Source organism: Centroberyx affinis, unplaced genomic scaffold (assembly GCF_046629955.1).
Source record: "Centroberyx affinis isolate AG114_WGS23_722 - 3 ecotype Tasmania unplaced genomic scaffold, CSIRO-AGI_Caff_v1 ptg000233l_1, whole genome shotgun sequence".
In the NCBI taxonomy this organism is placed as follows: domain Eukaryota; kingdom Metazoa; phylum Chordata; class Actinopteri; order Beryciformes; family Berycidae; genus Centroberyx; species Centroberyx affinis.
In genome coordinates, this window is record NW_027278918.1 from 1 (window position 1) to 12951 (window position 12951).

The 12951-nt window shown below is 36.9% G+C and overlaps 1 protein-coding gene across 1 annotated transcript; it reads right to left on the reverse strand.

Moving 5' to 3' along the window:
- Positions 1 to 207: 207 nt before the first annotated feature.
- On the reverse strand, positions 208 to 10178 carry htr3a (5-hydroxytryptamine (serotonin) receptor 3A). Its single transcript, XM_071542886.1, has 7 exons — positions 10109 to 10178; positions 8888 to 9051; positions 6485 to 6529; positions 6056 to 6165; positions 4830 to 4999; positions 3092 to 3252; positions 208 to 426 (listed from the first exon to the last, which is right to left on the reverse strand). Exons 1-7 carry the CDS (start codon positions 10176 to 10178, stop codon positions 208 to 210), a joined length of 939 nt encoding a protein of 312 aa, XP_071398987.1.
- Positions 10179 to 12951: the final 2773 nt, after the last annotated feature.

Below are 12951 nucleotides of genomic sequence, written 5' to 3' on the forward strand. Positions count from 1 at the left end.
GTGACCCTTATTGTAAAGTGTTACCATTTTTTTTATATTGGTAGATGTTTGTCTTATGACTGGAGTTTACCTCATTTTTATTTACCACTACATCACTATGTATACCAAATACCTTATAAAAATAGGTATTTCAGATGGTTTCAGGCAATGTATTTTCAAACCATGAGCTAACAACTGAAAATGCTAATCATAATAGAGGCCATCTTTCTAGCCACCTATCAGCGGGGTTCCTATGGCGGTGGCAGGAAGAGTGTCGGACACGATGATGAGGAAGACGGAGTAGCCCAGCAGCAGAGTGATCTTGAAGGAAACCCTCTCTCCGCTGTCTGGCGGTAGATAGAAACCCACAACGTCCATCACCATCAGGAATATACTGGGCATCAGGAGGTTGACAGTGTAGAACAGTGGCCGCCGACGGATCACCACCTGGGAAATGTAGTTTCATTAACAACTGGGCATTTTTGATAGCAGCTGCATGCTTTTGGAAGAAAAAAAAATTGAGCAGCGTGTAATTTAACTTATCTTGTAATTAAAGCTTTTTGGGTAACACTTTACAATAAGGGTCACTAAGTTAAGGGTTAGTTAATGCTTAATAAACATTAACTAACCCTTTATAACTAATGTGTCTGGTAATCATTTACTAATGGTGTTCATGTTAACTAAGGTATTAATTCATACATTATTTAATAGTCATCTTTATAAACTAATAATGTATAAATTAATATTATCATTATCATTATCATTAACTAACCCTTATTAAGCATTAATTAACCCTTAACTTAGTGACCCTTATTGTAAAGTGTTACCCTATAATTTTCCCCAAATATTTAAGGAAATAGCCTAATCCCTTTTTTAATATATTACCACTGGATTACCACTTTAAATATTTTGACATTTATTTTTGATATTTAATTTGATATGTATTGTGCTGATCATAAACACCCACAAATGCTATACTTTTTCCCAAACAGGTTAGGACCAACCCATTCACGCTACAACACCGATTCACATTTCAGAGTAGAACAGCTGTGCATTTTATATGCAAATGAGTTATATTTTCTACCAGTCAAACCCTAAAGCTGTTCCTGTTTGTTCAGTCTGCACTCCTGAATTCCAAGTAATCTAAAGCACAGAAGGGAATAGTTGATGTGTAGAACATGAAGTCGGGTGAATAAGTCAATAAGATGCAGATAAGAATTATACACTTTTCTAGTGCAGTTTTGGTCAAATGGACACGATGCTAATGATCCACAATATTAATATGTAGAAATGAGATTGGTTTGACCCCTCTCACCTCGCCTCTCCCTCCTTTGTTTTGCAGCACCTTTGATACTTGACAGGGTTTCTAATAAGGACTTTTGGGGCCTGCAGGTCAAGGTGAGAGGCATGTTCCTCTATTTCATGCTGCGTACAATTTCTTTTACCGTACAATTGCTGGGAACCTTTTGCTGGTTACTGAATGATGAATGAATGTACATCAAATCAAATTTTGGTACATATGTTAAAGTGATGTTCAGTGTCTGTCATCAAGTAATCTCTCTGGTATGGAAGCCCATTTCTGCCAGTGTGATGAAAAAAAAGATCCTGTAAGTCATTATAATGAGAAATTTTCTCAAAATAATACCTTAGTATCTCAAAATAATGACTTAGTATCTCAAAATAATGACTTAGTATCTCAAAATAATGATTTGGTATCTCAAAATAATGACTTAGTATCTCAAAATAATGATTTGGTATCTCAAAATAATGACTTAGTATCTCAAAATAATGAGAAACTTTCTCAAAATAATGAGAAACTTTCTCAAAATAATGACTTGGTATCTCAAAATAATGAGTTAGCATCTCAAAATAATGGGTTCGTATCTCAAAATAATGAGAAACTTTCTCAAAATAATGACTTAGTGAGATACTAAGTCATTATTTTGAGAAGGTTTCTTGACCATTGCAGAGAAGACTGACAGTGCAAGGCCCATGGAAAGGTGAAGACCAACATCTCTTTGTGACAGGAAGCAACAGGGTTTATGGGAAATGTAGTCTTAAATTTGAGAAGCACTAGCACTGACAGAGGCTACCAATCATCTTGACCATGGTCTCATTGTCCCCCACCAAAGGGGGGACTATGGATCGGTCTCCATCCGTTAGTTAGTTTGTTTGTTCGTTAGTCACACTGTAATGTTGACTTTGTGCCGCTAGGGAGCGGCATTGACAATGAATGGGGACTCAGCGGTAAAGCAATACAGTTAAAGTTATCATACAATGTGGGGGACAATGAATGGGGACACAGTGGTAAAGCAGGTCATACAGTTAAAGTTATCATACAATGTGGGGGACAATGAATGGGGACTCAGTGGTAAAGCAATACAGTTAAAGTTATCATAGGTAACATAATAGCCTACACACGCTACACACTTGGAGACATCAGACTGGGTTGATGTGTTGAAGTCAATGGAGAATTTTTGGGCAAACCTCTAACCACAAGACACTGTAGTTATTGTCCAGTTGTTGGACTGTAGTTCTGTTATTGCATCATCACTGCACTACCACTGTGCCGTCAGTGTTGACTACTTATATCATATTACCACTTACCTACTGTGCAATACCATATATCACTTATCATTTAGCATTTATATTATTCATAACACTCACACTCCTGGTGTTGTATGTTATATTGTATATTGTATTATAAATTGTATTGTATTGTACATTGTGTAATGTACGGATTGTATTTATTGCGTATTGTAGTTCTTATATTTTGTACTGTATTGAGTAAAAACAGGACAATTACAGTTACTACATTTCAAGATATAAATTGTAAGCCTAATTCTGAGGAGAGTAGGCAACAGAAATATATGGTCAATCTGTCCTTTCATTGTCCCATACGAAAATACAATTTCACTCATATTTCAAGTACACTCAGCAATCACTGACTGACCCAAGGGTGGAACTACATCACTGGTGGGGGACAACATGTTTACTATTTGCTTGTTGTTTAATGTATTTATACTAAGGTATCACAATTTTTTTGACAATGATATATTGATGTTTAAAAATGCTACATGCGGTACCTTTAATGCAATTTGCAAATACTCACATGGAACTTCATCTCGGCGTAATAATCATCATTGTCCAGGCTGAAGGACTTGTATTTGGACAGCACATGGAGCAGCTCCCATTCCCCTTGGTTCATGAAGAGGCTCTTGTCCTCCCTGAGCTCCTCGGGGCTTCGCATCAGGGTGATGTTGATGTCGTTAACTGCAGATCGAACATAATGCAGGGAGCAGTGTGAGAGGGGTCATGTCAACAAGTTACTATCTACCTGCCACTGGGCTCTCTAACTACAGTCACAGCGGGGGGGGTGGGGGGGGTGGGGGGTTGGCAAAGGCTCTCAGCAGCCACTGAATTTCAAGGATGTTCAACTCTCAAGTCTTGATGGAGTGGGCAGGGTTGAAGTGAGTGTTTGATGCTGGTGGGAATGGCACACAAGAATGTTTTCTGTTGGAGAATAACTGTGTAGTGCTAAAAATGACCAACTACAACACATGCATACAATACTGAGCTACCTACAACATTGATTGTTAATCATTTTGGCAGTGAATATTTTGCCGGTGGCTGTATTCATTGTCAAATGTTCTGGCAGTGAATATTTTGGCAGCGACCATCATTACTGAATCATCATTTTGACTGAATAACGACGGAAGTATTACATTTCATCATTTGCCTGACCTAATTTGAAGTAATTTTTGATTGTAAATACTCAGAAAATACAACTAAAATAAGTAACACTTTGCAATAAGGGTCACTAAGTTAAGGGTTAGTTAATGCTTAATAAGCATTAACTAACCCTGCTTAATAAGTATTAACTAACTCTTAATTAACAGTTAACTAATGTGTCTGCTAATCATTTACTAATGTGTTCATGTTAACTAAGGTATTAATTTATACATTATTTAATAGTCATCTTTATAAACTATTAAATAACATATAAATTAATACCTTAGTTAACACGAACACCATTAGTAAATTACATATTAGTTAACTGTTAATTAAGGGTTAGTTAATGACCCTTATTGTAAAGTGTTACCCTAAAATAAACTATGTGATGGAAAATCCACTCAACAAACATGGCTGGTTAGATGAGGTTTAGCCCAAACAGGGCAGTAGCATAGCATCACATCACCTGTTTCTTGCCACATGGTATGTGGTCAAGCGTTCTGCCAAGGTTTTTAATGGGTCACATTCCACAATACCACTAAAACCAGTAAAATATCCACTGTGTAATGTATCTTAAACATGACTTGGAATACAACAAGAGGAGCTCTCATCAGAGCTGAAAACAGGTATTTGGTTCCAAAAAACAGATGATCAGTCTTTTTATCATGAAGATAGGTGTGATTTTTTAATATAATCAATCCTCAAGTAATTCATTTTTCATTTTAGTAAGAGATTTTCAGTATCCATATCTCTATAGGAGTCTACTATAAAAATTGGTCACTCTGGAGACCCATAAGCACCAATTTCTTAATTAGAACTTTCTAGTAAAGCAACACACAAGACATAATTGTCACCTAAAACATGGATGACAGACGTACCTCTCACATTAATCCTAACCTTAATCTCACTGGAGACCTTGGTTCTGGAAACCTTATCACTACACCCAACCATATAGGGTTAACAAAGTTGTCATCATGCTCAGTAAGTTAAAGCATTTTCTTACTTTCATTTGGGAAAAAATAAGTACCTCTCTAACATCAAACATATGATTCATTTCCGTGTGCTGCTGGATTATACTTCTCAATAATTGCGTGAGTCAAGGGCAGACTGGTGCTTACTGGTATGGAGCCAGCTCTGGAAGGTGAGGCTGCAGTTCTGGACGTCGAAGGGGAAGTTGTAGATGTTGAGAGTGCAGGCGGTGACGACCTGGATGGGCTTGTAGTTGCGCACTAGTCCATTATGTGTCACATAGACATAAGGGATGTCTGGAGACTTCCCTACATCTACACTGCAGGGTGACAGAGAAAATGGCCATATCATTCATTCATTCATTCATTCATTCATTCATTCATTCATACATTCATACAAGTACATACATACATACTGTACATACATACATACATACAGTACTGTGCAAAAGTCTTAGGCATATGTCAAAGATATCCATAAAACGCAGGTGCTTTCAAAACTAATGAAATGAAAAGTTTCTGAATATCAAAAATTTACAATAAACAGCACACTAATGCAGAAAACAAATAAACATCTAAGACTTCTAAGAAATTTATATAAAAAATCTAGGGTGCCCAAGACTTTTGCACAGTACTGTACATACATACATACATACATACATCACCCAAATCGTAACACTGTAGATTGCACTTTTGAGTAATGAATGAAAAGGGAATATAAAAATAAAAATGTGTATATATAATAAAATTGTAGTAGTGGTAATAGTAGCAGTACTAGTAGTAGCAATAGTAGTAGTAGTAGTGGTAGTGGTAGTAATAGTACTTGTAGTAGTAGTTTTGGTGCTAGTAATAGTACTAACATTACTATTAGTACTAGTACTAATAGTAGTAGTATAGACTAGAGAACTTTATTTCAACACTTTAAAATAAAAGGACAGTCTCCTGGCTCCATTTAGCCCTGCTCATTGAAACATATTATCACAAGACTATTATCATAACAATACAGACACAGATAAAAAAAAATAATGACACTATAAGCTTGAAAGTCCTCTCAACAGTTCAGTGACCACTAAGTTGAAGCCAAAAGGACAACTGATACTGGTGGCTCATTAAGGCAGAAACCATATTGGACTCCCTGCAACCAGCAGTCTACTCATGAAGTGTAATAAGGCTGACCAGTGAACAGTTAAATGCCAGTTCATAAAGATTCGTTTTCAGCTCCCTAAAAACAAAACATGGTTGGCTAATTGCATTTCCTCAGGTCATTAAGAAGTACTGTAAAAACTTTTTAAACAACATATTAAGTACTGTATAGCTGGCATTAATGCAACATCATCACCAACATTTTCCCCTGCTCTAATGACTGCAGTACTTACAACTCATTGATGAGGATGTCAGGCACCCAAACATTGGCAGTGGGTATAGAAACTTGTTTGACTTCATCAAAGTCTTCTGGGTTCCAGACCAGGAATTCATCTGTCCACGCCTAACATGTTAACAAGTCAGGCAGAAAGTAAACGAGTACTATAAGAAGTTATTATTATTATTAGAATAAACCTTATTTGCATACTGTAGCACCTTTCAAAATAGGTTACACTTAAGTGTTTTACAGACAAAACAATAGGAAGTTAATTAAGTAAAAAAAATAAAAAAAAATCAGCTGTTTTAAAGAGGGATAAAATACACAAATCCAACAGAAATACTACTGGAAAAAAATCAACTTTACATAAAGCCTATTTGTAAAAATGCATGGGGAAAAAATGACAGATTTTTTATAATTAGTTTGTAATTTGTCTTGATCTTACCTGTCTGTACCACACATAAGTTGTCAAAACTTGGTTCTTCTCATCCTATAGTATAGAATACAAGGAGATATAACCAGTGATGTGGTGGTAAATAAAAAGGAGGACAAACTATGACCTCTCATGTGTTTTCAGAAAAAAAAAAAGCATTGCTTTGCTCCCTTGGTTTTTTCAAATTGATTTTTTTCATTGTTAATACTGTATACAATATTACAATATTACAAGGTACATGGCAATTGCAGAAGCTACTGTTAGGACAGTCTTGCACTATAAAAAATGAAGAAAATAAATAAATAAATAATAATAATAATTAAAAGTAAATATGAACTTTATGTCCATGCAAAAGCCAAACCAATCTGTCTATTGCCACTGCTGAGCGCAAGCATCCCCATATTGTCATATTTCTATCTGTGCCAAATGTACAATGTTTCTCTCTGTGTATCATAGACCAGTGGTTCTCAACGTGGGGTCCGGGGACCACCAGGGGTCCTTGAGGGGGTGTCAGGGGGTCCCCAGCAAATTGATGAATTGTTAAACTTTACAAGAAGTTAACACAATTAGAGAATGTAGAATAATGACTATTTTGATCATAGTTTCACTGTTATCTCTCTACCTACAATACAGATAGTCATGGAATTCTGGACAAAATCATATCTGACAATAAAAATATTCTCAGATTTCGATCACAGAGACAAAATCTCATCAAATGGGGGTCCGTGGCCCTAATGTGGACTACATTAGGGATAGGAAAAAGGTTGAGAATCACTGTCATAGACCATGTTACTCACCCCACATCCAACACAATCCCTCAGAAATACATATGCATCAATGTGAATATGAGATCACTGTTAACTACTCCTCCTAAATAAATGACTCTCGGGATACAGGACTGGTACCCAGCTGCAGCCCCACCATGTTTGAGACTTATTGTAATTTGACATGATGCCAAAAATTGTCCCAGGTTTCCTTAATTTTTCCATTGCCATTGATCCTGCCTAACATATTTTCATATGCTGCTATTTCAATCATTGCATCCATCCACTCTTTCAGGTGATCTGGAACATTTCCAATTGCGTAATATCATCCTAGACACTGTAATATTACCAATTATAAGAGTAAACTCATTTTTGGTAATGTTTGGTAACTGTCCTGTCCCCTTAAAAACATAATCTTATCAGAACATTCCATAATCATATGTAAAAATGTACCTGTCTCCTTTTGACATTTCCAACATAAATCAGTAGTAACTAGTCAGGTTCTGTACAGCCTAGATGGTGTCCAATAATATCTATGTATCTTGTAATGGATTAATTTTCCTCTGATTTCTTTAATATTTTTGCAAATACAACTCCTTATTTGTAGGTATTTCCAAAAGTTTCCTTTGCCTTCAAACTTATATTTCTTCATTATACTTTCTTCATCAGAATATGACATAAATTATCTTTGATAATCTTATCATACTGCTTGAAAACAAGATCTTTTATAGTCATCTGTAGCATCATTAAGAAGTAATTAAATTGGGGCGCTACCACCATCTTAATTACATTAGTTTTTCCCCATAAGGAGAGCCGTCATTTATTACATTTATCCAAATTGTTTTTTATTTTGTTTATTAGGAGGTTCAAAGTTAATTTAATTCCTAGATATTTCATCTCATTTGGGACCATCTGAAGTTGAACTTAGTTACTGTACTTGAATGGCAAAATTTGGATATTGGCATGGCCTCGGATTTACTCCAATTGATTTTGTAACCAGATAACACTGAATATGACTGAATGGTATCCATCAACGGGTCACTAGACAGTAATAAAATGTCATTGGCAAATATCATTAGTTTGTGTTCCTCCTTGTACTTGAATTTGCACATGCAATTGCTAAGGGTTCTAGAACAATGGTGAAGAGTAATGGGGAAAGAGAACTTCCTTGGGGAGTTCCTCTTGATGATCAAAAAATGATGGGATTATACCATTTGTTATTACAGCAGCCTTTATAGAGTATCCTAATCCATGTTTTAAAGCTAGGGCCAAATCCAAAATGTGAGATTGCTTTGTTCCCTAAAAGATGTTATGTTCATATAAATTACATCAGTTTTACATTTGCTATGATTATTTGGTGGGTTTACCCTCGACTACATCCTTGGATATAATGATACACATGTAAAAGCCTCAACAGGTGTGTGTGTGTGTGTGTGTGTGTGTGTGTGCGTGTGTGTGTGTGTGTGTGTATAGTGTGTGCAGGTGATAATGCAGGTGACATATTTCATAAGCTAATGAGTCATGCCACATAAATCAGCATTTAAAATAATAATACACGGTTAAAATAATAATACACAGCAATGCATTGGCATCAACGTTAGCGTGACATCATGTATGTGTGCCATATCTCCATGTCCGCAGCAGAACTCACCACATTGAGGATAGAGTAAACCATGAGGTCAATAGCCACTGTAGTGGATTGTCTCCAGTCCTTCACTGGTCTCACTCCCTTCTTATAACCAGCGCTTAGAAACTCAGCGAGGCGCACCAAGGTGGCGTTGGCAAATCTTCCTGTGCTGCTGCCCAGTTTTCTCACTGCGAGTTTTGAAACATGGATTTAATTTGAATTGCCCCCATCTATCACAATGCACTGAAATGCAGCAGTAAGAAATATATTTTCGCTCTTATTATATTACAAATGGTCGTCTTTTGGGGTATATTTCATTCTCTATAACTTAATCAGTCCATTTATGATACGCATCAAAATGGTCAGTGTTAATTTAACTCTAAGAAGGTAAAAAATCAACAGTATGCCAGCTGTTTGACCAGCTGCCCCCAGAGCCATATCAGCTCTGAGTGGAATAACAGCTGTCCACTGAACACTCAGCAACTTCACATAATTGTCACTGTCAACACTTATTAACACTTATTAACACAATTATTAACAAAATTAGCGTCAATCAATTTGGAAGGTAGCTATATCAGAATCAGAATCAGAAATACTTTATTGATCCCCAAGGGGAACTTGGGTTATGTTGCAGTTGCTCACATTCTAGAAGAGAAATATACATAAGCATAGAGAAATTATAAGAAAAATAGAAATAAGAAATATGTAAAATATATGCATTACTACAATATATAACAATAATAATATAGAAATAAGAGAAATAAGAAATATGTACAAATATGTGCATCATACTACAATATATACAACAGTGTAAATAATTAAATAATTATTGCACAGTTGAATTATTTCACGAAATTATTACCAGAATCAGTATTGCACAGTTTAAAATATAAATGATAAATTATGGGGTTATAAAGCTGCTGACAGGGGTGTCCAAGAGTCCAAGAGCCAGTCTATTGACTCAGATATCTATTTCTATAGAAATTAAAACAAAACAAAAGAAAAATAAATAAATAACCTATATGAACATGCAACTATTGATTGATCACACTGACCAAATAAAATCATCTTACAAATTAAATTCCTCAAAAATTAAACGGATATAAGATTCACAGTTTGGGTGGCAAATGATATCAGAGGGACTTAGCCCTAGCTTAGGGTTTAGTGAATTGAATAAACCCTATGATGACATCGAAATATTGCACATTACAGTACACATAAGGTATAAAACAGAAGCGGCTCTACCTGTGCAGGCTCTTGTGGCACCTTGAATCAGAAGGAGAAGAAGCACCGTCCAGGCTGATGAAAGCCTCATCCTGCAAGCTCACTTTAATTTTCTTCTGCTTCGAGAGCAAGTCTGTTTGTTCAGCTGAAAGCCGGAAGTCTGAAACCCATCCCCTCCATAGCCATCCGCTATATACATCAGTTCACTTGTATCCAGTATCAAAACCTTGTTAATGTCCCTCGGAGCATAAGGGTGTGTCCGTTTGCTGGTGACGGTCCCTCATCCTCGTACGGGAAACCATCAGCTCAGTGAAATAAATGGAGCTGAAAGGCTTTAGAGATAGGGAGGAAGCACTGTGTGACCGCGTCGTATATCATGAGTTTGGGCAATCAATTCATTAAGCAATAAGCCAAGGAGAGGCCAGTGCTTTACAGCGATTTAGAAGAGCTAAGAGGCTGTTAGGCAGGAGTGTCAATTCACTCAACCCTAAGCTATGGCAAAGTCTGCATTTAATATCATTTGTCATTTGAAATCCATTTACATCCACAGAATGTTCTGCATGATTTTTACTCTCCATTATAATGATAAAAACCACATGATCAGACTTTGGACTCACCCAGGCCAAGGTATGGTAAGTACCACACAAAAATACATAGTGCAGCTTTAAAGGTCCCATATTATTATTCAGTTTTCATGATTTTGTTTTCAAATCTACGTAGCCTAAGCTAGTTGGGCACTTGTGCAATACATTAGTTTTTACGAACTATAAAAAACTTTTTTGTCCCAGCCTTTTATTTGCAGTGTGCAGAGTTATTTTCCCATTTTTCTAGTTTACAATATTTAGATTCTTGCCCCTACATCTTTACTTTTTTTCCTGATTGGCCGACAGCAGCAGCTAATTCAAATGAGGTAAACCTCTACTGAGTTCCTTCTACTACGGATTCACGTTATGCTTCTGGTCTTGTATATGATTTTCAGTGGATCTGGAGACTAAAGGTACTCCTCTTGTCTAGACAACATTCAAGTTCAATGCTTGAAACCCTTGTTGGCTGCTAGTGTCAAGCTCAAAGCAATGAAAAGGTTTCTGAAGGCAACTGCAGGGTAGATGAGTGCCAAAGCAGCAGCTCTCCACCCACTCTTTGGAGAGCATTTGGTGTTTATACACAATATTGTTCCATGCCACATTAATCACCCCAATCAAACTTGTACTCAGTGAGGTACTGTTGACTCCATCACAGCGGAGTCATCCCTATGTTCCCAGGGTCCTATGTTCCCCAGATTTATATGGCACATAATGGGAACATGACAAAGGGTCCTATGTTCCCAGGGTCCTATGTTCCCCAGTTCTAGGGTTAGGGTTAGGGTTAGGGTTAGAGACCTTCAAAATCAAATAAAATGATAACCATTGGTTTTGTTGTGTTTATATAGCTGTTTTGAAGCCTTGTTCCAATAAAAAAAAAACTGGATAATATTTATGAAATATTTTAACTTGAAACGGGTCAAATTTGACTGGGAACATAGGACCCTGGGAACATAGATGCGCTCCCCATTACAGCTACTGTATGTGTTCTGTGACTCTTAAAGTCTTGTTCAGGGTCACTAATCAATTTAACCAGAGACAGGTGAGTAAATCTGGGTGGGGAAAGTGAGAAAGCAATGCTGTTAAGTCCTCGAAAACTAACAAGCCCTTAAACAAATCAAGGGTTCTGTTAAACAAGGAATTTAACCCCGGACTACTCCAGTAGAGCAAATAAAATAAAAGCATGTGTGTTCGACAAAAGCCTTCCCTTTTGAACTTTTAAACTGCAATCAGCGATATCAGACCTTATAACCAATCCTGAAACTAGTGTGTGCTATGTGGAGATTTCATTGAGACATAATGATATAAACCAATATCCACAGCTATATGGCCAGCTGTGTTGCTGTTTTCACCTCTTTTCTAAAGCATGTTGTCAAATTCTGGTCCAGAACGAAGCTCTTTTCCGGTCCTCTCCTATAGCCTTACAATGTTTTTTAAACCAGTGATTCTCAACCTTTTTCATATCAAGGACCCCTTATTTGGTCCACATTAGAGCCATGGACCCCCATTTGATGAGATATTTTGTCTTGGATCCAAATCTGAGAATATTTTTATTGTTAGATATGATTTTGTCCAGAATTCCATGAATATCTGTGTTGTAGGTAGAGAGATAACAGAGAAACTATGATCAAAACAGTCATTCTTCTACATTCTCTAATTGTGTTAACTTCTTGTAAATGAAATAATGGTGAATTTAACAATTCATCAATTTGCGGGGGACCCCCTGGAACTCCCTCAAGGACCCCTGGTGGTCCCCGGACCCCACGTTGAGAACCACTGTTTTAAACTAGCTTGGCTCCTCCCTCGCTGTTTAAAAGTCGCCCTCACCCCCTCCCATTCCTGAACATTTTCGCATAATGGAAGAATCAATGAAGCGAGGGAGTAAATTTCGTAAACTAGTAAACTTGCTACCTACCTCTTGTCATTGTTTGTATCACATGTACATTTCGGCGAGAGAAGGTTCTGGTAAAGTGAGACTGCAGGTATGTTAAGCTTGGCTATTAGCCTTATCTATTAGGTTAGCTACTAGCCATTTTGCTTGTTGCAGCTTTAAGATTTGTTTTTGGGCATTTTTGCTTTTGTAATATAGTTCAGCATAGAGAGAGAGAGAGCAAGACGGAGTCATTCCTATGTTCCCAGGGTCCTATGTTCCCAGGGTCCTTTGTTCCCCAGATTTATATGGCACATAATAGGAACATGGCAAAGGGTCCTATGGTCCCAGGGTCCCATGTTCCCAGGGTCCTTTGTTCCCCAGATTTATATGGCACATAATGGGAACATGAC